Source organism: Rhineura floridana, chromosome 15 (assembly GCF_030035675.1).
Source record: "Rhineura floridana isolate rRhiFlo1 chromosome 15, rRhiFlo1.hap2, whole genome shotgun sequence".
Classification (NCBI taxonomy): Eukaryota; Metazoa; Chordata; class Lepidosauria; order Squamata; family Rhineuridae; genus Rhineura; species Rhineura floridana.
The window spans coordinates 14,368,581-14,396,148 of NC_084494.1; the positions used below are offsets into that span (position 1 = coordinate 14,368,581).

The window sequence follows — 27,568 nt, forward strand, 5'->3', positions numbered from 1 at the left end:
TAACAGAGATGACGCCTGTCTTATATTTAAGGGGAGGAAATTCCAAAGGGTAGGTGCCACTGCACTAAAGGTCCGTTTCCTATGTTGCGCGGAACGCACCTCCCGATAAGATGGTATCTGCAGGAGGCCCTCACCTGCACAGCGCAGTGATCGACTGGGTATATAAGGAATAAGACGGTCTTTCAGGTATCCTTGTCCCAAGCTGTATAGGGCTTTGTACACCAAAACTAGAACCTTGAACTTGGCCCTGTAGCTAATGGGTAGCCAGTGCAATTCTTTCAGCAGTGGGGTGACATGTTGGTGATACCCTGCCCCAGTGAGCAGCCTCACTGCCACAAAAAATTCACTGCACCAACTGCAGCTTCTAGACCAACCTCAAGGGCAGGCCCACATAGAGCACATTACAGTAATCCAGCCTGAAGTTTACCAGTGCATGGACAACAGTAGTCAGGCTATCCCAGTCTAGAAACGGCCGCAGCTGTCTTGCCAGCTGAAGCTGGTACAAGGCACTCCTAGCCACTGAGGTCACCTGGGTCTCTAGCGGCAAAGTTGGATCCAGGAGCACCCCTAGAGTACGGACCTGCTCTTTCAGAGGGTGTACAATCCCATCCAATGCAGAAAGCTGACCAATTATCTGAACTCTGGAACTACCAACTCACAGCGTCTCCATCTTGCTGGGATTCAGACTCAGTTTAATGGCCCTCCACCAGTCCACCACCAAATCCAGGCAGCGGTCCAGGGTTTGCACGGCCTCTCCCGTTTCAGATGTTACAGAGAAATAGGGCTGGGTAGCATCAGCGTACTGCTGACACCTCATCCCATATCTCCTGATGACTGCTCCCAAGGGCTTCATATAGATGTCAAAACAGCATGGGGGACAAGATGGTACCCTGCAGCACCCCACAGCACAACTGCCAGGGTGGATACCGTGGTCAATGGTATCAAAAACTGCTGAGAGATCAAGTAAGAGTAACAGGGTCACACTAATCCTTCTCCCGATAAAGGGCATCCATCAGGGCGACCAAGGACGATTCAGTCCCATAACCAGGCCTGAACCCAGACTGGAATGGGTCAAGATAATCTGTTTCATCCAAGAATACTTGCAATTGCTGTGCCACCTTCTCAGTCACCTTCCCTAAAAAGGGGGTATTTGCCACCGGTCAATTATTGTCACAAACCAATTGGTCCAGGGTGGGCTTTTTCAGAAGTGGTTGAATCACCACCTCTTTCAGGATGGCTGGAGACACTCCCTCCTGCAGCGATGTGTTGACCACACCCTGGATCCTCTTGGTCAGATCCCTTTAGCAAGCTTTAATAAGCCAAGAAGGGCAAGGGTCGAGAGGACACATTGCTGGCCGCATAATCGCAAGCGCCTTGTCTATGGCATCAGGCCACATCAACTGAAGCCGTTCCCAAGACTTTGCAGCAGACGTTGCAGTGGACACCTCACTGGAGGCTACAGTAGATGTGGATGGGGCATCAACATTGCTACGGAGGCAAGCAACTTTACCCTCAAAGTGCCTTGCAAACAATTCACAGTGGTCCTCTGAAGGGTCTAAAACTGGAGTTGATTTCAGCCGACCCCTGACAATACAGAAAAGCTCCACTGGATGGCTACTTGAGGATGCGATGGTGGCAAAGAAGTGGGCCTTCTTCACCGCCCTCACCGCCGCACAGTAGGCACAATTATGATGTTTTATTTGTGCCCGATCAGCTTCACAGCATGTCTTTCATCACTTGCACTCTAGCTGTTGCCCAGCCTATTTCATTGCTCTTGACTCATTGGTGTACCAAGGTGCAAACTGGGCTCCAAAATGCTAGAAAGGGTGCTTGGGGACCACCATGTCAAGAACCCAACGCACTTGCTCTATCTACTGGAAACTCCCCCAGGGCATTCAGGAATCCAGTGGATTCCATTAGTTTCCTGGGGCGGACCATCTTAATCTGTCCACTACCCCTGCAGGGGAGGATTGAAGCCATAAGTCTAAACTTTACCAGGAAGTGGTCTGACCATGACATCCACCACCACCCATCTCCAGACCATCCCTTCCTCCATCTGGAGCAAAAACCAAGTCGAGGGTGTGCCCTGCCCTATATGTGGGGCAGTGACAACTTGAGACAGCTCCATGGTCGTCATGGAAGCCGTGAAGTCCCGAGCTGGAACACTAGAGGCAGCCTCACCCTCAACATGTACATTGAAATCGCCCAGGATTATTGTTCTGGGCTCCTCCAATACCACAGCCGAGATGGTTTCCACCAGCTCAGTCAGAGAAGCTGCCGGGCAGCAGGGAGGACGTTACACCAGCAGCAACCCTTTGGCCGAAAGGTGGGGTATAAATAAAATTTAATAATAATGGTGCAGTTACAGGAGAAGTGTATTACATTTCAGAATCCAAATATCCTACAACACAGAAAGCTAGCATGTCAAAGAAGGGTTCCGGCCTAGCCACCTCTCTCCAATTTTTTTTATTTTTTTTTGCATAGGGGTTTTCAAAATTTGCCGTTCCCTACCAAACCTAAACTCTGAAATGTTACATTCCAAGGATGACTGCACCAAATACATATTCTGAACTGGTGATAGATTTGGATGGTTTGCTAAAACAGCCTAATATTGTTAATGCTGCTATCCTAACATAATGTTCAAGTGTGTTCTGGTGTAGGCTTGTAAACAGTGATTCACTTATGGTGATAAATAACTGCTTCAAGGAAGGTTAGACAGATAAACTATACAAAATCTTGTTCAGCTTCTGCTCCTCCTTAGGCACAAATGATTAGCAAACTGTATATAAGATGTGGAGGAATTTTAACAAAACATTCATAGATTGTGACAACTCTGGACTTATATGCAAGATTGTTCTGATATCAGGTAACTGCTTTTTTACTTTAATATCTCTCTAGATACTGGAAATTTGTTAGTGACTAATACATAATTTAGTAGATATTGGGGTTGCCAAGTATTAATGATTTCCTTCTGGTATTTTTTTACTTGAACCTCCCCACCCCCATTTCCCCATTTAGTTAGTTAAGAACTTGGCATGTACTGCTTTCTAATTGCTTGTTGTTGTATCTCTCATATGTAATGGGTGGTGTTTGCTGCCAAAACTGTGTGTGTCAAATCCTTCAGTCATCTTGAGTGGATCAGGCGTTTCTGTGTTTTTTTTCTTCTCCTTTGCCTGTATTAAAAGTCTTTGTCTCAAAGTGACATTCTTCAATTTGATATGTTCTCTCCCTTTATTCTTCACACTTACTTAATTCGTGGCTGCTATTTTTTTTGTTAAAAATAGGCTTTGAAGTCCCTATTCTTTGGCACTATCTGTAATAAAACCTTCAGTTTCATTGTTGATGCAGTTCTTCGTAACATTGCATAGCTGTGATAGCACTTAATGTCAGTCTTCTGCAGGTTTAGTTTCCATCTGAGTGTGTTCTTCCTTTGTAAAAACACCAAAAGTTAAAGTAATTTAAATGTGGCAGTTTTAAAGACTGACTGGAATGTTATAAAGGCAATATGATGTTCAGAGTGATGAGAGTGATGGCAAATGCAATTCAATGTAAACAAGTGTAAAATTGTACATATTGGAGCAAAAAATCTTAATTTTGTTGGAAGTGGAGCAAGAGCAACTCCTGTTTAGTTCTTTTGTTTATGTTCCAGAAGGGAGATAGAGTAAGGGTCCTCCAGATGGATAGGCTTGACTACCTTTACCTGTAATGATCTGACTGACTTCCTTCTGTTGCAGACTGATATGTCTTAGCGAGCTTATCTGCCCCTCCTCCTTCCACTCTTTCCCCTCTTCTCTTCTTCGACTGTCCGAGAGAGAGGAGACACCTTTGTCTCTGCTCTCTCTCTCCTGAGCCATGATGGCAACTCCCAAAGCCGGGCGTTGCGCCTCCAACTTAGTTAGTTAGTTAGAACTAGGTATGCCTTTCTATCTACTATTTCTATAAATGAAGTAGCTTTTCTTATTTTACTAAGTCTTAAGTCTCAGTGATCTCAAGGCAGGGTAAAAGCCTGCTACTAAGGTAAATGCACACACTGGCACACAGCATCTCAGACCTTTGACAATCTCTGCTGATATCTATACAGATTTACACAACAAATTTCACATATACACTCATGGTCTGAACTGGCAGTGAATGACTGGTAATGAGAGCTTGGGGTCAATAGTGGATCGCTCAATGAAAATGTCGACCTTACTAGCTGTGATGGCTGTGCTCTGCCCCCATAGTCAGAGGCAGTATGCTTCTGAAAATCAGTTGCTGGAAGCCTCAGGAGAGGAGAGGGCTGTTGCACTCAGGTCCTGCTTGTGGACTTCCCATGGGCATCTGGTTGGCCACCTGGGGGCTTGCAGGGGAGGCTCTGTCCTTCTTGCAGTATCCAGGTACAGTGGATTACTCGGTGCAGAGGATAGTGCTTTCCTCTTGTGGCAGCCCATGTGGTTTCTAAGTTGGGTGCAGAAGAGGAGAAGAATGCTTGGTCTCTCCATTAGCCCATTCATTTGCCTTCATGTAATTCCTTGTTACCTATGGCTACTAGGCTAGTGCTTAAATTCAATGCAAGTTACTATTCTCTTTGCCTAATCTACAACATGGGATGTTGATCTACCTCAGTTTTCCTAATAGCAATCCTGTATATCAAGTACTTTGAACACACCATATTCTGTATAAATATATTCAGTTGAGGATGATAGGACTTAAATGCTTGTTTGCTTGTTTCACACTGGGCTAGATCTCAGTAATGATAGGTGGTAGTTTGTTCTCTTTTAAAATACATTAGTATCCCTAAGCAAAGACAAATTCAGCTTATTTTACAGGATATACCATTGGCCGTGTTGATGGCTCAGTAAACTTTTAAACACATTCTGAAGGAATATAGTATCAGAACTCCACTTCACGCAATGCACCAAAACGGGTGCACACTTGAAATGTACGTCTCCATTGGCCAGAGTGTAGGTGTCTACATTCTATTTATTTATTTATTTATTTATTTATTTATAGAAGCATGATGCAGAAGTAGTTTAGTGTTAACACCCAGTCTCTAGACCCCTGAAAGCTCCTGTCAGTGTTTCTGCAGTGTACACACAGTGGAAAAAGTATGTACCCACCCCTCTCTGCTAAGAAGGTAGAAGTGGGGTATATGTTAACATTTTTTAACATATCCCACTTTTACTGGTGAGGGGATCATACCTTGATGGTAGAGCAACATGCTTTGTTTTCAGAAGGTTCTGGGTTAAATCCTTGACATTTCCAGTTTTAAAAAGGGTTTGTTGGTTAGGTGATGGGCAAGACCGTCTGCCTTAGACTACCAGTTAGAATCTGCAACACTGGGCTGGTTGGATGTGGTATAAGGCAGCTTAATAATAATAAATTTATTTTTGTTGTCTGCTTCTCATCTGGAATGCAGGTCCTGAGGTGGATCACATAGATTTAAAAATACAAAAATACATAGAACCATACATAAACAAATCCATAAAAGTCAGTACAATGGTATAAAAGGGTAGAAATTTAATCAAATGCTTGCATAAAAAAATGAGTCTTCAGCAGCCATCAAAAAACAGGGGCTATCCTATTTACTATAGTGTATGGCACACACTTAACCGTTTTTTTAAAAAAGCATCCAGATGCTTCTCCCATTTTTTGTAAGCTCCCTTTCAAAGAAGGTTCATGTATTCTTTTTAAACTTCTTCAACATTTCTGAATTGCTTAGGCCTAATGTTTGTTTTACTGGAAATAAAATCCATTACAATATATATGTTAAACACTGGTGTTGCAAGTAATATTGTTTCTTTATATGTTGCTTTACTGCTTCCTGAGTTTTTTTTTTATCTTCTCTGACCTCTTGTGTTTTTTGGCTGAGTTGCAGTTTTTATTTTGTCAGACCTACTGTTCAGGAATATTTACTTGTGAATAAATGGCTTTTATTCTAACACCACATTACAGAACTGGAAAAATATTTCTAAGTGACATTCCCACAGTTGTGGAATTTACTGCTCCTGGGAACCCTCCTGAGTATCTTTTGCTGCTGTTCTAGTCTGTAATTCAAAGGATTACTTAAGCATTCACCAGCAGGTGTTAGTACAGTAAGATGTCTTGCATCTGTCAGTCAGTCATGTTTATTATAGTCAACTGAAAAATAAAACAAAATGCAAAGTATAAAATACAGAATCACAGCCTCAATAAAACCAATTATAAAAGATGATCAACTAAGGACAAAACAATCTTAGCAGGTCTAAAACATTTCTGCAGAAAGAAAACATAACTTTTAAATTTCATTTTTCATAGGCCTGTACATCCCATTACTCTTAAACAGCATCTTACATACTGGTGTGCCTCGCAAATTGGCCTATACACAACCTATGGCATCCAGCTTTATAGCATAACAATAAATCAGAGTGTAGGAGGAATGTGATACCCTGGCAAATGAGCCTTAGGATAAAGAATATAAGTTGGTTTATTCTTATTAGATATATTTCCTAGTAATTCCAGAGTAGTTTCCACTTTGTTACTCCCTATTTTGCCTTATTATAAAATAGGTACTGCCTTTTTGGAAAGTAACTACCTTGTTTTTTCTGTAACTGCAGCTAATGACCAGTGTCCCTGCTTTCTGCCTTGATTGGTTTCCAGTTCCCGACTAAATGAAATTCTCTTGACATGCAGCATCACTTAAATATTGTAACTCATTCTATAAAACTTGACCAAGACAAGTTTGACAGTTTTGCTGATTTGCTTCCAGCACTAGTTGAGTTGGTTCAGATGTAACACCAAACCATGGTTTGGCATTACAGGAATGTGTCCTGTGCTTATGCCCTTCCTCCTCCATGGTTTGGATCAATGCTCGGCTCCAATCTTGATTTTTGAGGCTCTCACAAACCATAGTTTGCTGGTTTGAATGTTTGGTTTGCCAAAGAACAGGAAGTTATTAATCAAGCAGAACATGCTAGAAAATTGTGGAAATGGAGCACATGTATATAGGAGTCATTCATGGTTTGATGTTTAGATCTGGACTTAGATGTTAACATTAGGCACTGCACAGCACAGGGACATCCCTCAGATAAAGATTTTTGAAGACAAGAAATTACCAGCACAAAGAGAGAGAGGTATGCTAGGGTTTTGTATATGCTTGCTATGGGACAGGAGGAACCATTAAATCTATCATAAGATTTTCCATACAAGATCAAGGCTACTTGCTTTTGTTCTTTATCTTTGTGTTTGTCAGTATTTTCCATCCATCCTTGTAAATTTTCCCACCGTTTCCTTCCAATACTCTGCATAAATAACCACTTGAGCATTCTGTAATGAGACCCCACCCCACTCCTGTATTGACCCAGTAGCCCTGAGAACAGAAGAGGGGTGTAGTGGTGTATGATAGAGGTTTATGTACTCTGTGTACAGTGTAGAGCAGTGTTTCCCAAATAGTGGGCTGGTGGGACTCACCAGAGGGCCTTGAGCCTCTTTCAGGTGGGCCTCGCTGTCACAGCTTGCCCAGTGCCCTCCTCACTTGCCTGCCTCACCCCCCCAGCAATGCCGTAGCCTTTTGGTTGGACCAATGCCAGCAACACTGTGCATGCTATGTATGCGTCCTCTGAAAGAAACTAGAAAGTAAGATGAAAGTTTAATATTTATTATTATTACTTTTAACAACAATAAACAAACTGGGGGTGGGGAAGGAAGAGGACCAGAGGGAAAGCCATTATAGGAGAAAGAAGTGAATGTAAAAGGACAGTGGGGGAGAAGGATTAAAGAAACTGGCAACGTGCGTATGTGGAGGGGGGAATTAGATACTAATTAAGTGTGAAAGGAGAATGGGAGAAAAAATTACAGGAGAAGGGTTAAAATACTTTGAGAATCATGTGGGGTGAAAAGGAGAAAATATACAAGAAAAATCACTTAGAGCCTCTTGATCAGCAAATTCCTCCTAAAATGGAGAAGCAGAGTTGCAATACCTCCAGAGCAAGTGTCTGCATTTAGTTTGAAGAAAGCTGAGCTATGGAACTCCTTGTCACCAGGAAGGTGCTGTGGCAAAAATATAGCAATTTCTAAAGAGGAATTAGACATGTGTAGAAAATTATGTTGGTAATTGTCAGCTGATTAGGACAAAATGCCGCCATTTGCAACCATTTCATGTCTGGCTGTACCCCTGGACTATCATTGTGTGACTAGTTAGCCTTAGTAATTTCCAGCTGTGTCCAGTGGCCCTGAAGGTGGAATGTTTGAGAACTGTCAGTGTACAGAGTAGATACAGAAACATTTTTTCCTTCCCTTCTAATTATAGAACTCAGTGCATAATAGAACTTGGAACTCAAACAGCCAATGGAATTGATTTGGCAGTAGGTAGAGGAGAGGCTATACAGTACTTCATCATATAGCACATAATTAACTTAGAAAATTAACTGCTGTGGAATATAACATCAGCCACTGACTTAAGTTAATTTTTAAAAGGATTAAACAGATTCTTAGAGCATTGGCCTATTAGTGGCTATTAGCCACGATAGCTGAGAATGGAACATCTCTACTTAGGAACGGCATATCTCTGAATTCCAGATGTTTGGGATGAATATAAGATCTTTGCTGTGCTTGTAAGCTTCCAGAGGACTGAAAACTGACTGACTGCTTTGAAGTGGATGGACCTTGGTTTAATGCATCAAGGGTAGTTCATATGGATTTGAAATTTTCCAAGGTGCTTCTGTGTGGCAAATATCGTCTGTAAATAAGAGCATTGACACAACAGCTATCAAAATGAAGGGGCTGTGTAGATGTACCTAGAAAGATCAATGAGACATAAAGTCTGAGAATAACAAATGGCTACTACTAGATGCTAAAAATCTCCAGCTATGTAAATTGCAAGATCCTCTTATTGGAAGTTAGGTGCAGTAGAAGAATATGCTAGATAACAAGGTCCGTGTTCATCAGGGGTGGTTAACCTGTGTCCTTCCAGATACTGTTAGACTCCAGCTCTCATCAGCCCCAAAGTGTTTGTCCACCTACATCTGGAGGGTCACAAGTTACCCAGACCTGCTGAAGATGTCATAGCCTGCCTGTGTATTAAGTTCAATGTCTGAGGCCCTGTTTTCTGACCTGTCAGCATGAGCTGTTATATTGGTGGGGCACAATCTCGGCATCTGGAGCACCATGGGTTAGCCAGCCTTTATGTTCATGATGGAGCAACAGCAAAAATCTTTGGAGCTGTCAGACATGGAGAACACAGTTGGTGGGAGGGAGAGATAATGCAAACAACTTTAGGAGCTAAGGTTGCTTTCAGATGACCTGTTGAATGAGCATTCAGCCTGATTTGTTTGTGGAAAAATTGGGACAACAAGCAAATGTTATCCCATGCTTTTCAGGGTATTTTTGGATCTTTGGGTTTTGTTTCACAAGAGCTCCGAATCAGCTTTAATTGCGCAGCTTGAATTTGCCAAGATATTCTTGAATCCCACTCGAAAATAGTGACAGTCTGGAAGTACCCTAGGTGTTGTAATTCTTTTGTCATAAGACCCAACAGAATAATTGTTAGATTGACAAGCCATGAAATTTGGCTGAGGGCTGAAGATGGACATATCCACAGATATCTGTGTGAAATTAACCTGCCTTTAGTAGATAGCAGTGAATGAACTAAGCAAGTTGTTTGTGAAATAAGGAATGGGTAGGTAGAAGAGTAATATCCTCAATTCCAGCAGTGTTTGCCTAGGTGGACCATAGGGAACTATAGGGCAAAGTATTTCTGTGGTGAGCAAAGGCCCTTCGAGAAGGGCAATGGCCCACATGGGCAAAAAGTGCCAGAACCGAGGACATAACTCTTCTACCTACCCATTCCTTACTTCACTCTCAGCATGATATGACAGCAGGCTGCATTAACAGAAGTATAGTTTCCAAATCGCATGAAGAATTGGTTCTCCCCTATTCGGCACTGGTTAGGCCTTATCTTGAGTACTGTGTCTAGTTCTGGACACCGCACTTTAAGAAGGATGCAGGCAAACTGGGATGGGTTCAGAGGAGGGCAACAAGGATGATCTGAGGACTAGAAACGAAGCCCTATGAGGAGAGGTTAAAAAGCATTAAGGAATGTGAACTAACTGCATTAGCATTGCCTCTTCCTATTACACATTTGAAGTTTCTGTTGTATAGTTTTGGAGGGACAGGGCCTCAGCTTTCCTACCACATTGACTTCACAGGGACAGCTTTGTAGTACATAACAGGAATGGTGGAAATCAATTTATGAAAAGTTGATGCTTGTATTAGGGTATGCTTCCTTCAGCTCTTGCACACAGCCACATCTTGCATAGTAGTTGCAATGAGATAAAACAGTGCAAAAAAAAAAAAGGAGGAGGAATGTAAAGAAAGAAGGGGGGAAGCCAACTTAGAGAATGGAGGTGGGTGTAGAAGTACAGAAAAGGAAGCAGGGAACGGATAAGGAATCCTGGCTCTAGTGAATTGCTATAAACCCCAACAGTACGCAGGAGAAAGTGTTCCTGTTCAGAGTGCCTGGCCCGCACAGTGCCTGTGAGGCACATTTTCAGAGGAGTATAATTGATTTGGGTGAGAGGAACTGTTACCTCAAAAGAGGAAGGATCTGCTCATTTATTTAGTGAAGTTTTCTGATCAAAGTGTATAGTAATGTTTTGCAGAAACTGCAAACTAAGCAGGTCTAGAATCCAAGCAAATAAATCTTGTCTCTGCTCTCAGGCCTATATTTGTGCTCTAAGGAGCCAGTTCCTAGTGAAGTGGCTTTTTCTTCTAACTTTTGTGTAATGCAGGTGGACGTATTTGCAGGCATGCTCCTTAAGCCGTCTTTAGAAATCTTTGTTCTGTGCTGCTGTTCAGGTATACTTGCAGGGCTTCCTTTTTTAATTCCTCTGGAAGGCTTGCTCATATTGCATCACAGTTCTTCAAGAGGCAGGAGGCTTTCTTTAACTTTCGAGGCATGTTCCCTTATCTCTTTCTTTTCTCTTTTATTCATTTGTTGTTGTTGCTGCTTCTGCTGTTGAATGGATGGACTTGACTTGCAGTTAAGCCCAGAGTCCAACTGCAAATACAGTATTCCTAATGTACTGACCTAAGAACATCAGGGAGCATGCTGTAGTATCTTCGCCCTTCCTCCACCTATCTCCTGTGCAAATTCCTCTCCCAAAGTTTGCTTTAATTGTGATGTTATAGTGTTGTGTTTGTATCAATGCTCGTAACCAGAGTGTGCAACTGGTTAGCATTATCAATGTTATACAGTATTAATAACAATTGGCCAGGAGGGGCAAGGACTGCTGGAAGGCTGCTCCTCCTGCTTCCGAGGAAGAATGTCATGGCAAGGGGGAAACCATTCTGACCCCATCTATCAGCCAGAGAAAGAGCAGCTGCAGAGAGCTTGCTTCCTTCATATCTGCCAGAATGAACACTTACAAGAACTTTGTAATTTAACAACCTGAGTTTGCTTTTTTCTTCCCTGCCAATCCCTGTTCCTTTTGTATAATGTCTTTCAGATTATAAGTGTAAGGGAAGGGGGCATCTTGTTGTGGATATTTGTAAACTTCTCTGCAAGCCTTTTTCAGCTGAACAGCAGGGTAAAAATGCTTTGCATAAATAACCATTATTAAAGATGTAGCCCTACATCATATTTAAAATGGGTTTTCCCAAACTCTGGTCCATGGACTTCCAGTGCTCTGTAAGCTTTACTTAGGTGGTTCATGGCACGTTTGTAAAAATACAATTAAAAATCATACAGCATCTAGCACAGCGCATTACAATTGCTACAAGAGGCAGAAAAATCATTAAGTGGTCTGACAAGACTCTCTGCAATGTTCAAGTGGTCCATGGGGGGGAAAAGTTGTGGAACCACTGATTTAAAACATACCCAGAAAGGGGAGGAGGGAAGTGATGTAGCTCAGTGATAAAGCATCTGTTTTGCATGCAGAAGTTCCCAGGTTCAATCCCCAGCATCCCTAGGTAGGGCTGGGAATGTACCCTGTCTAAAATCTTGGACAACTTCTGACAGTCAGCATAGAGAATATTAAGCTAGATCGACCAATGATCTGACTTAGTAGAAGGCAGCTTCCTACATTTCTTCTGTGTTCCTAAGAGAGTTCATGAGTCCTGAGACACCCTCGCAATCTTCTTACAGCGTTTAAGAGACTGGGTACATCACGTCTGCGCTAGACTTCATATAAGCAGCTAAGAACTTATTGTGACTGCAGCTATTTTAGTGGGGCAGGACAAATCATTGAAGTATGCTTTTGCAACCTGAGCCCAAGAGGTGGATTACATTTGTCCAACAATATCTTCTTATGAGATAACTCTCCAGCAATTGTATAAGGTGTTATAAACTATGCAAAGACAGTTGTTTGTCTGTTGTACAGGTTTCCAGCTTATATGGTGGTTTTTTGAAAGTGTGCTGGAAATAGAAAGCAAACTCCTTAAAAGCAAAAGAGCATTTTGCATGCTGTCCAAGGATTGCCAGTAAGAAAGATCAGGAAGGCTCATACTTGATTGTTGTGTGTCTGACAGCTACTTGATAATCTCTTGGTTTTAATTTGCTGTTGTAATGACTAACCTGACTGCTGTTGCATTGTATAATGTGTATTTTATTCCCTCAAAATAATTTCTTCAAGCTACCCACAGGAACTAGATTGAGTAATTATTCTGGTGAAAGAACATGGGGTCTCATCAGATGGGAAGGGTACCTTCTGTTGTGTTTAGGCAGTAAAGCTGAGGGCTGTTCAACTTCATGAATTACCTTTTTGTATCCTATGCAATCATTTGGAGTGGGGAAAGCACACACAACTGCTGTTGTTCACAACTTGAAGGCAACAGTCCTGAGTATTTTGCACTGATATAACTGGGCCGTGCTTCACTTAGGTTCTGAGACTGACATTAAGAACATAAGAAGAGTCTGCTGGATCAGGCCAGTGGCCCATCTAGTCCAGCATCCTGTTCTCACAGTGGCCAACCAGGTGCCTGGGGGAAGCCCACAAGCAGGACCCAAGTGCATGAACGCTGTCCCCTCCTGAGGCTTCCGGCAACTGGTTTTCAGAAATACTGCCTCTGACTAGGGTGGCAGAGCACAGCCATCATGGCTAGTAGCCATTGATAGCCCTGTCCTCCATGAGAATGTATGCATCAACTTCTGACTTTCATTGCGCTGAATTCTTCTTGGGATCCAGACATTAAAGGTCTCTGTTAACTTCTAGTAGGCTTACAGGAAAACAATGGAGAAGTAATACTCAGCTTACTGGGCCAGGTCAGACATAATGTCAAACAAATATTTGACACTGCATGACTATACTCTTAGCCTTGAGTACTCTCTCTCCCCCCTCTCCTACTTCCATACTTTCTTTTTGAGGCAAGCCATAGTTTGTAATTGCATCCTGACTGGTAAACTATGATTTTTGCCTGCTCTGCAAAGCCAGAATTAGAAACCAGAACACTATTGTGGGGGCGGGGGCGGAGGAAGAAACATGTGAGTCTGAAATTTACTCTTGCAATGCCAAATAATGGTTTGTTATGATTCCATAGTGGCCCATTCTGCATGTAAATCCATCCTTTCTCTGTTATCCTCATTTCAACCTGAATGCGCGTTCCTGTTGTCAGTAAGCCTTTCATCGACCATGTTGTAGTGCTTGCTTCTGTATAGAAATAAGCCTGTTATTTACTAGTTTAAGGTAATTCACTACTGCTAGAGATGCTGTGATTAACAGCTATAAGTTTTTATTTGGATTTTTAAATACTTCTTATCCTGAGCTCACCCAGGGTGGCAGCAGAAGCTTAATTGTTCATATGGGTCCATGTCCCTTTAAAGGGCTTGCAATAAAAATAGATCACATACTGGATCTAGAAGGAGAAAGAAGGGGTAGAGGAGCAAAATTAAATATTTTAAATCAAACTTTCCCCACCTGGAGAATGATTATTTCCAAGAAGTACAGCACTGGGGCAGGAAGAACGGGGCGGGGGGGGGAGAGCTTGAACCCAGAGCTTACTGAGGCTTTTTCTCATTGTGATAAACTGTGGTTTATCATAACATCTAAACTGACCCAATATATGATCCAGGGGTGGACATGTAAATCATGTTCTTATGAAGACATGATTCGTAAGAGCTTGCTGGATCAGGCCAGTGGCCCGTCTAGTCCAGCATGCTGTTCTTACAGTTGCTGACCAGATACCTATGGGAAGCCCACAAGTGGGACTTGAGTGCAACAGCACTGCTCCCCTTCTGTGGTTTCCAGCAACTGGTACGTAGAAGCATACCGCCTCAGACAGTGGAAGAAGAGTGTTCTTGCACTCTGGTCCTGCTTGCAGGCTTCCCCCAGGCACCTGGTTGGCCACTGTGAGAACAGGATGCTGGACCAGATGGGCCACTGGCCTGATCCAGCAGGCTCTTCTTATGTTCTTATGTTCTTAAGAACATATCCATTCTTGTTATAGTAGTGTTCTCTCTCACTTCATAAGTGATTGGATTTGATGCAACTTTAATGATGCCATTTTGTCACAGATAGCACATGCTCACTATCCTTAATTCTTAGGACAGGAATTTTCCTATTTCTAGAGTATTGTTAACCAGAAAGCAAAGACCCTACCTTCTAAAATCTGTAGAATGCAGGCAGTTGCAGAATAAATGAACCCAGCATATAGAAGTCGGAATTGAGCTTTCAACAGTGGTCTGGTTCACACATAACACTAAGCCACAGTTTGTTTAGCTAAAGCAGTGGTTCTCAAACTTTTCTGGTTCGTGGCGCACTGTAACACATATAAAAATTTTCTGGTGCACTTCGTGTACAAAATTAAAAATATATTAATATATTTTAAACTATGAATAATAAAAATAACTTAAACTATAGAAAACTATTACCCTATACAAATGGGTTTCTTCTCATTTTTAAAATATACTTTCATAATATTTGAGGCACACCTAGCCACCTCTTAGGGCACACCAGTGTGCCTGGGCGCACCGTTTGAGAATCACTGAGCTAAAGTATGGCTTGTTTGGATGTCCAAGCCCAGCAGATTAACCATAGTTAACAAGTAACTGTTTTCTGAGGTAATTCTCTTCATCACTCTGAGATGGGCATCTTGCTGTGCTTTAATGAAATAAGGCTATGTATCCGTTTTAGCACCAAGTTTAATACTTTTTGACACTTGCTCTTCATTGTTGGTATGCAGTATAGCTGCATGTAGTTTTATTCTTCAAGCCAATTTAATTCTTTGAACTTTTATGAAAACTGAAGTTTTTGTACCACTTGCCTCTCTCATAACCATGTGACTACATACTTACTTCAAACTGCTATAAAGAGACTTTGCTGTGGTCATCTTCTGTATTTTATGTGATGTCCAATTTGAGATAAAAAATACATGAGTTCTGCAGCCTTTGTGCAAAATAAAGTGACTGATGTCACAAAACTAAATCAAAATTCACAATTGTGGCAAATATGCTTTCTTTTTAAACAATGAAAGAGCTGCTAGTTGAATCTGTTCTCTGAAATGCAATGGAATAAGCATGTTTAAAAGAATAAATTTTCCTCAGCTACATAAATTTATGTTTAGAATATTCAGTTAGAATAATTGAAGAGATAGTGTAAGCCTGTGTCTTTTGGGCTGTGTGTGTGTGTGGGAGGACAGTGGCTCAGTTCTCATGTTACTGTGAATGTGGAGACTGCTCCTGCTTTGCTCTTCTGTGAGCAAGAGCAACAAACAATCCTGGTTTAGCATCCAAATGACAAACTGTAGTTTATTTTGCTCCAAAAAAAGCCAAGGTTTGTTCTTAGCTTACCAGTAGCAGTTTGCAGCAAAACAAATTACAGTGTCCGGTTCAGACATAATGTTAAGCCAGGATTATGGTTTGTTGCAATCTCCACCGTCACAGTAAACTATTAACTTTATCATGCCATGTGAAAACAGTCACTGTGTATGTAACTTCAGTTTTACCTATTTACAGCATTCTTACTCTGCCCATTAACAAAAAAAATTATCTGGGTGGTGTATAGTTCTTTTTTTTTTTTAAAGAAATCTTAAAACATAAAATACAGCAAGTACATATCAGAAACGAATGTAAAATAGGATCAGAATAAAATCAGCAACAGAGAAAATAGTGCCAAAGATCTATAAAACACAAACTTAAGTCAGTAAATTTTGAGACAAGTTTGAGTTACATTATATCATTTTCAACACATTGACTCTTTACCTAAACGTTGCTTCTTTATGTAATAATAGTGTTGCCTCAAATGTATTTATTTTCAGCAAGAAAAACATGTTTCTTTAACTGCTTTATTGTTCTATTTACATGCTAAATTAATACTTTGCTTTCTTTGCTTCTCCCTGTCAGTACGTTTCTGTACCTGAAATTCCTGGTAGTTTGGGCCCTTGTGCTGCTGGCTGATTTTGTTTTGGAATTCAGATTTGAATATCTGTGGCCATTCTGGCTTTTCATCAGGAGTGTTTATGATTCCTTCAGATACCAGGGATTGGTATGTATAACATAACATTATTATATTTTTAATTTATTATGTTTAATAGCATTAGATTATGTCACACCAATAAATATTTTGTCCAAAAATGCTTCAGTGCGCAGGACTGAAGTGCTTCAGTGGACATGCACTGTGGGTTATATCCAGTGTAGCGCTAACTAAGCATTCCATCAGCACAATATCCACCTGCACAACATAACTTCCCCCTTTCTCTCCCCATGTGCACCTCACACCCTCCTCAAGTCTGCTCCAGAGGGTGGGAGAACCCCCCAGAACAGATTTGGGGAGAACAGAACAGGGGAGGAGGAGAAAGTTCCATTGCACAAATGTAAATCCTTGTGCTGACAGAACACATTACAGTAGTTGGATATTACCCAACGTGTGGTAATATTCACTCCTGAAAACACCCCCTCTGGATGTTGCTCCAGAAGGTCCACTGACTTTCAGAAGTAGCTTCTCAAGAAGATCAAGGAACTGCAAAAGGGTAGGAACCCCTTTGAATTTCAGCCATTTGATCCAGTACCATGTATTTCAATAACTCAGGGTAGCATGAGACAAACACAAGAGAGAAGAACAGGAGTTGATTGCTTGTTAGTTAATGAGCCAGCATGGTTAGTGTTGACCTAGGATCAGGGACGCTTTGGTTCCAGCTCCCACTTAGCCATGAAGCTCCCTGGGGTGACAATGGACCAGTTATTGGCCACTTTCACACTTCACACTAAACCATTGCTCAGTCTGGTGTGAACAAGCTGTAGTGATCCATGAAATTGTACACTCTCTTTTTCCTCTTCCTGCATGGGTGGGAGGAGTAATTTGGACGTTTTTGCTGCTGCTTTTGTTTAATCATGATTGGTTTGTGTCATCTTCAAACCATAGTTACCGCTGCTGGCTTTTTAACACTAACTCTAGTTATAATTTAACCACAGTCTGGATGACATGGGAAGCTGTGGTTAAGCACAGGCAAAAGCTTCCAAGCTGCTTCTCCCAGCTGTGTAAGTGGAGCAGTGGGAGGTGGAGGTGTGAGCCTAAGGCTCACTCTAACTCATTGCTGTTTGTTCATGACAGTAAACAGTGGCTTAGCATGATGCGTGAATGCAACCGTTATCCCTAAGCCTAACCTACTTCACAAGGTGGTTGAGAGGATAAAATAAGCTAGGGGACCATGCAGGTTGCCTTGAGCTCCTTGGACAAAAAGGAAGGATAAATATTTTTAAAAAGAATTAAATAGAATACACAATGGTTGGCATGATTTTTCTTGACTAATTTTGTTGATAGAGCAGCAGGCTTGCAAGTTGCAGAGATGCAAAAAATTCATGCATCTGCTCAGTACATTCTTGCTCAATTTACAAGACATAAGTCTTCAGTGACACTCTCGTCATCATTACTTCAGGAGGTAGTCCTCTGGATATTGTGCCAGGACAGACCACTGTGGTGACATAAGGCCGAACAACACAGGCTGTTAAACATGAGGTTTTTTATTGTATGTATCTGGTTTGTGTGATAAGATCAAGAAGAACAACTGATACTAATCTATAGGAAAAGAAAATCTCACTCCTAATAATAGTAATAAAAGCAATATTAATAAAAATACTGAAAATAAAAGACTTGCATCTCATATGGGTTTCTTTGTAATGCAAGAAAATTGCAAAAGATGAAACCATTGCTATGCATTGTTTGAAGGCTGTTCAGTGCAATTTATTTTTTAAAAGCTAACATACTTTTTCTTCTCTCTCTGTCTCCCCCTGCCCCCCTTTTCTTCAGGCCTTTTCAGTATTTTTCGTTTGTGTAGCATTCACATCAAATATCATATGTCTGCTCTTCATACCAATACAGTGGTTGTTTTTTGCTGCCAGCACATATGTTTGGGTACAGTATGTCTGGCACACAGGTAGGTCATTTTATGCTTTACACTAAATGTTAAATCTTAAAGCAAGGAGTAAAATAATGGTTTATGATTATTTTCAGAAAAGTCACATTAGACCAGCCTTCTGTTGCTTAGTTCAATAGTATACATTTTAGTCTTAAAATATATTGCTGGCCTCCATCATTATGGTTGCCAAAGCCTCCAGCATTCCAAAGCCTGAGATGTGATATCATGAGACAGGAACTGAGGGGGACCTTTCAACCATGTGGTTGTCAACTTTTGAAAATCAAAAATCTGATTATGTGATTTGGGCTTGGGAACATGGCTGAGGGGGAAAGTGATTGAGCTAGAGATGTGAAGCCCCCCCCCATGGGAAAAATCAGGGAGTAAGCTAAATCCTTTTTTTTAAGTGAAAATCATTTATGAATTATGATACTTCTTAAGCACCTCCCAATTCCATGTTCTTCTGCATTTGGCAAGTTAGCAAAAATTCAGCCAAGGCAGTTCACTCCTCCTGTACATTCCTTATTTTTATAACTGTTGTTTAACACAGGAAGGCATGCATCAGCTAGTCTAGCACCCTTGTGTACTAAGAAGGCATCGAGTGTGCAGGTGAGATTTGACCTGCTGCTAGTTAGCTCCTGGGTTACGTTCAAGGTGCTATACATCTTGGGATACCTAAATCTCATCCCTTTTATACCCGATAATCACTGAGCTCTGCAGAAGAGGACCTCTTGCAGATACCATCTTATCATGAGGTCCATTCTGTGAAATATAGGAATCCAGCCTTCGGTGTCACATCACCTACCCTTTGGAATTCTCTCCCGTTAAATATTAGACAGGCACCATCTCTATAGTCTTTTTGGTGCCTACTGAAGATCTCCTTCTTTCTTTCAACAAGCCTTTTAAGTAGAGATTTTTCCCAGTCTGCATCTGTATTGGAAATATTATTAAATGTTTTATTGCTTATGTGTTTGTTGCCCTGGGCTCATTTGCGAAGGATAGGATATAAATTTCATAATGAAATAAATAAATAAACTTGCTGCTCTGAGAATGATCCCTAAATTCCGATACCTGGCACCCGGTATATTGCATGATAACCCTAGAGCATTTTGAGCATTAGCGCTCTTGCGGTTTGGGTGGGTGTGTTTTCTTCCAAACGTCCTATCTTCAAGAAATATTTTCCGCATTTACTTATATGCTGTAAAACTCCATATGTATTGCATGGGATTCTGGTGCATGTTCTAGGGTATGTGTTTGGGTCATGCAGGGCACTGGCTATGTCTGTTGAGCCCCCTGTCAATCTGTGCAAACTGAATCGTACCCTAGAACCAGACCTGGTGCCATCAGGCGGCCAGGTTGGGCACTAGCCAAAGGCCCGTGCTGCTGGGTCTGGGCAAGTGTATTCCCAGGCAATACTCCCCCACCACTGCATTGTGGGGTTGCTCTGTCAACATGCTGTGCACGCATGCTTGCCATCATACAAGATGGCAGGCTTGTGTGCACAGCATACTAACACAGCCAGGCCTAGTAGGGCAGAGCCAATGATGCCTTAGCGCCACTGCCACCACCATTGAGGGCTCACTGCATTCTGATGCTGGCCCTGCCTAGAACACATTCCAGGAGAAATTGCCACCAACAAGCAAGCTGTCTTTCAGGGACATCTCCCTACTATTGCTGATTTCCCCCCCTTATTTTGGAACCCCAGGGTTCTGAGATAAAAAGTTCACAAGCCATTGGCATAAGGAGATCTCCAGGAGAAAGATACAAAATTGCTTTACACATGTACTTATGGGGGTGATTCATGCACTACCAGCAGCAGCAAAGTAGCTTTCCCCCCTTATCTTCTTCTAGTACTGTGTTGGTAACAACTAGATATAGGAATCATGTTGGGTGTGCTTTGTAAATGGCTACTTGCTTGCCTTGCCTGCCTGTGGTGAATGAGAATAGTCTCCAGGCAACCAAAGGGAAAAGCTTTGGTCAACTGGAAGTGTGATATTTGTTTCAACCTGTTAATGTGCCACAAATAACGTGACACATTTTTATTTAGTACCTTACTCTTTGGTCAAAAAAGATTTTGAGACTTTGTTCAGATGCAGTGAGAAACCATTTTTTTTCACCAGAAGAACGACTGGTGATGTTTTCTCTTCTTCCATGCCTGCAAATAGGAGCCACTTTCAATTTTAAATGAACCATAGTTTCCTGTGACATCTGAACTCATGGAATTGAGGTTTTGTTTAAACTATTGTTATTTAGAACAAAACAATGTTTTGAACCAGGTTTGTTCTTGCCCACCGTAGTTTCAGCAAACCATGGTTCCCTGAATGTGGACAAAACAGGACCAGTGATTTAATTTAAAATAGAAAGCAGATGTTTTCAATCTCATGCGTGGAAAAGATGGGGAGAGAGCATACCTGTCTCTTAAACATACTATGACACCTCAGCCTTTGAAAGGGAGAGATCTGTTGCTGGTATTAGCAGCCTGCAACCACCACTTGAGGAATTTCCTTCTGCTACTCTGTACCCTCAAGTACACAAATGTCTCCTTGTTGCAATGAAAACCCAGAGAATTTGTCCAACCATGCTGGATAATCAACAGTGTAGTTAATTCTCCTTCTAAATAGCAATAATAAATATATATCATTCAGTAAAAAGTCAACCAAGCTTCTCAGAATGAAACAGACAAAATGCTATACTCCAATTTATGGAAGCTGATTTCCCCCTCCAAACTACAAGACAGACCTTAAACTTACGTATATGTTAAGGGAGTACACATTTCCTTATTTTCCTAGGACTTCTCCTTTTCCCCACTTCAATCTCCCTAGCTTCTATTGTCCTAATTTCTCACCTCCCTCTAACTTCCCGACTACTTTCAGAACACATCTCCATAACCAACTGGATTCAAAAGTAAAATGCATTTTAGCTCTAGATCTGTCCTAATAAAGCTTTTTTATTTTATTTCTAAAAGTCCTAAGATTTCTGGTTTCCTTTTGTATGTTAATGATGCTTGCTTTCTGTCTCCAACAGAGAGGGGTGTGTGTTTACCAACAGTATCGCTGTGGATACTATTTGTTTATATTGAAGCAGCAATTAGATTTAAGGATCTCAAAAACTTTCACGTAGACCTTTGTCGACCTTTTGCTGCACACTGGTAAGTATTCCTCCCACTGTTTTCATTTTCTTAGTTTTTCCCCCTCTCAGATTCATGACCTCATCTGTTACTCCTAAGAAGACTGTGCTTTAACCACTACAGGTGTCAAGCATATAGCAGCTGCATTTGTGAAATCTTGGTTCTTCACAGTTCTTTGAATTAAATTATATGTCATAACAGAGGTGGATTTCTCTCTTTGAGTGTGGGTGGTGGGTGGGCTAGGGGCTCTTATGATTTCATGGAGTTGAAACTAAATTGTGTACAATTCACAAGGAAATTAAATTTCCTGTAGCCTGGTATGGTTCTCCTCCCCAGCAGTGCCCTTGGGTAATGCTACTTCTGGCAGCAACAGTTGTGATGCTGTGACTTCTTCGTGTGTTAGGTGGGAGTTGTTGTCAAAGAGTAGCTGGGCTATATCAGACATACAGCAGACAGTCAAGCTGAGCTCTCAGAAGCACTTCCTTTACACAAAAGGAGCCATGAAGAAGCTTGTACTGCCTCTAGTGTCTGCTCATCTTTCTGAAGGAAGGCTTCCATTACATTTTGAGCAATATTGGTACAGGCCTGGTTTGTACATAATGTTAAACCATGGTTTATTAAATTAAGCCATAGCTTAGCATTGTGTGCACCCAGTCCAGCAGCTTTACTATGGTTAAAAGTTCCTTGTTAACCAAGGTTTATAAGCCAACTACAAACCTTTCTTAGGATTATGTGCACACCAGAACCTCCTCCTTAACTATGGCTAAAGAGCCATCACTCAAAATACTTTCAAGACGTGGCTGCTCTTACTTGTACTTTTAACTGTTCTGTGATGTAGTAAACCATGGTTTAAGTGATCATCTGCCAAACACCTCAGCTTTAACTATGGCTGACGTTAACTATGTTGACATTAACTATAGTTTAGTATTATGTAAGAACCAGGCCAATGTCTTGGTGCTAGTGATGATTCCTCCTTGTAATTTTATGTGGCCGGTTTGTGCTTATTATTGGGAAATTTTTAGATATTTGAGCTGTCTTTTTTCCTAATATATCATTTCCTTTCTTTATAGTTATAATTTTAAAAACCACTTTACTAATTACTAAATTAATTTGTTGAATTTCATAGAGGCTACAATTGCATTAATTGCTAGTGGAGTTCTTCTAGAGTCAACATGGTTCAGTTGGTAGAAGCAAGCCAAAGACCATAACTTTTACTAAACTATAATTAATTAAATATAATTGAGTAATTAATGTAATTAGATGTAAAAAATTAATATGCTAATGTAACTTATGTGTTCTATCACGGTGCGGGTGACATTTTTTTTAAAAAAACTCTTAAATTCCTTCAAACACCAACAAGCTGAAAATGTGGCTGTTCTTTAGGCAGGTTCTGACTGCCCTGGGTTCATGTTCTCTGCCATCAGAAAAAAGTTTCATGTTGCCTTTTCATTTTTACCCTATCATTCCTCCAAGGAACTCAGAGTAGCACATGGTTTCACTACCACCACCACCACCATTTTGTCCTCACAATAAACCTATGAGATAGGTTGGTTAAACTGAGACAGAGTGCTGCCTCATGATCACCCCATGAGCTTTGTGGCTGCATACGGATTTGAACTCGGATCGTAACTTCCATGTGTGGAACAACCTTTTCATAAAAGTAGCACAATACTTGGCCATCCTTTAAGCAAAGGAGCATTGCTGCTACTACCACTCCACATGCAAGCCCTGCCTTCACTGCCCCTCCTAAGTATCAAGAATGGGTTTAGGCTGCGCAAGGCTGCCAGGTGGAGAACTGCTCCAGCTCAACATCTTGGCTGCAGGAAAGAACTATAATCACAGTTCAAGGATCATTTCTACCAGGCACGAGCACTCGAGGAAGGCACAAAACAGGGTTGGTATGGGATATGGTCTGGTAAAGGGGTATGGTGTGGGAGACTCCAGAGTACTGCATAGGGAAACTTGGAGCTACATTTGACCTCCTGGTCTGAAGTCCCCAGCCTGTCTTTAGCTTCCAGTCATCTGGAGAGTGAATGTCTCTTTTTTGACTAGTTTTGCATTTTTTACACTCTGCTGCCATGTGTATTCACCTGTTTAATTTAACCATTTTGTCTCTGGTCTTCTCATTATCCAGTAAGGTTACCAAAACCACCAGTAAATGATGCACATAAGATGTTGTTCTGTCATTTTTCCTGATAACCTGCAGTAGAGTTATTCATTGTCTTACTCCAGGAATTCATTTGTCTTCATATCAATAATCACACTTTAAATAGTAAGTGAATAGCAGGCCCATGTTGTCTCTCTCTATAGAGCATCGTTTCTGATAAGGAATATAATCCTGATTATGCTATATTTTGTTGCATGCTGGGCATCTTATTAGTTTGCCCTTTTATAGCACTGTGTCTGTTAACAAAGTCTTCATCTTCTTCTCTCTCTAGTATTGGCTATCCTGTAGTGACTTTGGGCTTTGGCTTCAAAAGTTATGTCAGCTATAAAATGAGATTAAGAAAACAAAAGGAAGTGCAGAAAGAGAACGAATTTTACATGCAGCTTCTTCAGCAAGCGTTACCCCCAGAACAACAGATGCTACAAAGGCAAGAGAGAGAAGCAGAAGAAGGTAAGTTCTTGCCTATCACAGACCTGGGGCAGGCATAATGATTTCCATATTTGGAGCTAGCCTTGTGAATATATGTTCATCTCTACTCTCTACTTCCCTCTCTGGAGTAATTTTCTCAGTCTTAACCGTGGCTTCTCAGTCCAGGGTACACCAACACAATCCACAGTTAACAGCTATTGCTCTTGTTTCTATGCAGTCATGTAATGCATGGTGTCTTTGGACACTTATCTGCTCCTCTCCTCTCCTTGGGAAGCAGCAATTGGCCTCTTTGAGCATCCTCCAAGGGATGGAGTGAGTGCCTTATCGGTCAGTTCTCGCTGCCACCACAGGAACATTGTTGGTCATTTTCCTGGGAGCTCTTTTCTTCATATTTATTTCTTTATTTAGATTATTGATACCCCATCTGCTGAAGTTCTTTAGGAAGCTGACAATATATTTAAAATATACAAGAGTTACTAGTGCAGAAGAAAGATATGTATATAAGTTCCCTGGTAGTCTTCCACTGTTCCAATTGCTGAGTTGGCTATCGAGTCCAACCTCCTGCTCAATTCAGGAATCAAAGTTAAAGCAAACCTGACAGATGGCTGCCCATCTGCCTGTTGTATACTTCCAGTGTTGGAGAGCCCACCACCTCCCCAGGTAATTGGTTTCATTGCACTGCTGTAACAATTAGGATGTTTTTCCTGATGTTCAGCCAAAATCTGCCTTCCTGCAACTTGAGCCTGTTATTCCATGTCCTGCACTCTGGGATGATCGAGAAGAAATCCTGGCCCTCCTCTCTGTATGACAGGAGAGTGCTATCACATCTCCCCTCAGTCTTCTCTTCTTAAGCCTAAATATGCCCAGTTATTTCAGTCTGTCTTCGTGGGGCTTTGTTTCTAGTCCCATGATCATCTTAGTTGCCCTCCTCTGAACCTGTTCTAATTTGTCTGCATCCTTCTTAATGTGCAGTGTCCAGAACTGGATGCAGCACTCAAGATCAGGCCTAACCAGTGCCAAATAGAGGGGAACTAATACTTCATGCGATTTGGAATCTATACTTCTGTTAATGCTGCTTAAATAGCATTTACCTTTTTTACAGCCACATTGCACTGTTGTTGATCACAAGCTGAATATGAGCCAACAATTCCAAGATCGTTCTCGCATATAGTATTACTGAGCCAAGTACCCCCCCCCATCTTATAACTATGCATTTGATTTCTTTCTCCTAGGAGTAGAACTTTACACTTATTCCTGTTAAAAATTTCATTCTGTTGTTTTCAGCCCAGTGCTCCAGCTTACCAAGTTCACTTTGCATTTTGTTTCTGTCCTCTAGGGTATTAGCTATCCCTCCCAAATATGCGTAATCTGCAGATTTGATAAGCATTCCCTGCACCTCCTTATCCAAGTCATTAATAAAAATGTTGAAGAATACTAGGCCCAAGACTGAGCTTTGTGGTACCCCGCTCATTATCGCCCCCCAGTTTCAGAAAGAACCATTGATAATCGCTCTTTGTGTATAAATCTGTAGCCAACTGTAGATCCACCTAATAGTTGTTCCATTCAGCCTACATTTAGCCAGCTTGCTAATGAGAATATCATGGTGCACTTTGTTTATGGCCTGCCCTTCCTTCCTCTTCCTTTTGTTTTTTAAAAAAATGTGTGAAGCCACGTTGGCTTCTTCAACTGTCTTCCATGTCTTTTTCTTGTTAGAACTGTTTGCAATTGTACCTTTAGTATTTCATTTTTTTAGAAATTCCCAACTATCTGAGACTTCTGTTCTCATTAGGGTTGCTCACAATGGAACCTTACTTATCATTATTTTGAGTTTATTAAAATCAGCTGTCCTGAAATCCAGGGTACACGTGTTGCTACTCTCAGCTTTTGCTTCCTTTTAAATCAAGAATTCAAGTATAAAGTGGTCCCTTTCCCCCAGAGTTCCCATAACTGCCACTTCATCCACTAAGTCATCTCTATTGGTTAAAATCAAGTCAAGGATAGCTGATCCTCTAGTTCCTTCCTCCACTTTCTGTAGGAGAAATTTATCGGCAACACAAGTCAGAAATTTCTTGGAGGGGCCGTGTTTGGCACAATTTGTCCCCCAACAGATATCAGAGTAATTGAAGTTCCCTATTACTACTACATCATGCCCCTTTGAAACATTGGCAGTTTGCTTTTTAAGAGTTTCATCCTCATCTTCTCCTTCACCTTGTCACATCCTACTGACAGGGCCCGCTGCTCCAAGATGGAGTCTCAGCCTGGTGCTCACATACTCAACACATGAGCCTTTCAGACTAACTCTGCCACTTGTGATCTTCATAGCCTTTCTCATGTCTTTCACTTCTGGTCACAGAGTCAGTGACGACATCTCTGACTTACAATTTACCCTTCCTTTGAATGCTCAGGGATAAGGTGATTCTTTCTATACCTTCACTGTATATTATCTTTCCTTGAAAAGTTGCTTCCCAGTTTCATTTCATCCCAGAATATGAGCTCAACCATCTCCTTTCTAGAATCTAAATATATGAAAGAGGGAGGGAGAGCTCCCTACTTTGCCAAATGTTACCCTTTTTCACCTACCACAGGATGGCAGAACTCAAGAAGTATGATAGCCTTTTCACTTGTTACACTTTCTGTAATGGAGACAGATGTGTTCCTTAAAGAGATTCATTTGTTGGGTAGTATGTTGTAGCATACTATTAACTGGTCAAGAATCCCTTTCCTGTGACAATAGGAAATCCCCTTTTTCTCAGACGGGATTGCTGCATCATCTCTGTCTTGAGCCCAGCAGAACAGGGGTGGATTCTGAGAACTCTCTCGTCATGGACAGCGACAGTTCCACCCCATAGCTCCAGTTACCCATGAGGAGTACCCAACCCAGTCAGGCAGTTGTCACCCCGCCTGACGATCCTCCTTTTCCCATGCCGGCTTCACCGCCACCCCAGTGCAGCCCCCCTCCCTCTGACAGGCAGGGACCTGCTGATGCAGAGCCACCCTTGCCTCGCACATGGAGGCGTTTGCGCTAGCAAGATCAATGTGCTCCAACAGCCCCTCTGAGGAGGAGCACTCGGGGGCGCACACGTTCTCTACAGTGACACTTAGTTCACACAAGTATGGTGCCCACCCATCCTTACTTAAGCTGGGTAGGGGGGATGTATGGGTGTGTCTAGTTGCTGTGACAACATCATAGTGCAGTAAAGTTGTGTCTAGTCTCTCCTAATAGTGATGCTGGATTCTGTGTAACCTGTAAGCTGACTCATGAAGCGCTCTAAACTGAAACCTTCTATTAAAACTGTTAAAGAAAAGCACAGTTTGTGTCTGACTTCAGGGTGTTCAGGCAGGACAGTCTCCATTCTTCAGTGAAATACCCCTTTCTGAGCTCTTCACATTTGTCAAACATTATGCCCTTGATGCCAAGGTTAATACTGAATGTCTGTTTTCTAGAGCACCTTTCAATGATGCTGCCAGCTTCTTCCTCCAGGTATATTAGATTAGTAGTCAGAGTCAATTGTGAGATTGTACAGAGATGTGAGGAACAAAGGTTG

At 41.5% G+C, this 27,568-nt stretch overlaps 1 protein-coding gene across 1 annotated transcript in view; it reads left to right on the forward strand.

The window, feature by feature from the left end:
* Nucleotides 1-27,568, forward strand: part of MACO1 (macoilin 1) — an 83,837-nt gene that overhangs the window by 11,966 nt on the left and 44,303 nt on the right. The window contains exons 2-5 of the mRNA XM_061597337.1: nucleotides 16,292-16,433; nucleotides 18,195-18,321; nucleotides 21,325-21,448; nucleotides 23,866-24,044. Of these exons, the coding sequence (XP_061453321.1) occupies nucleotides 16,292-16,433; nucleotides 18,195-18,321; nucleotides 21,325-21,448; nucleotides 23,866-24,044 (572 nt within the window). The remainder of the gene's footprint in view (nucleotides 1-16,291; nucleotides 16,434-18,194; nucleotides 18,322-21,324; nucleotides 21,449-23,865; nucleotides 24,045-27,568) is intronic.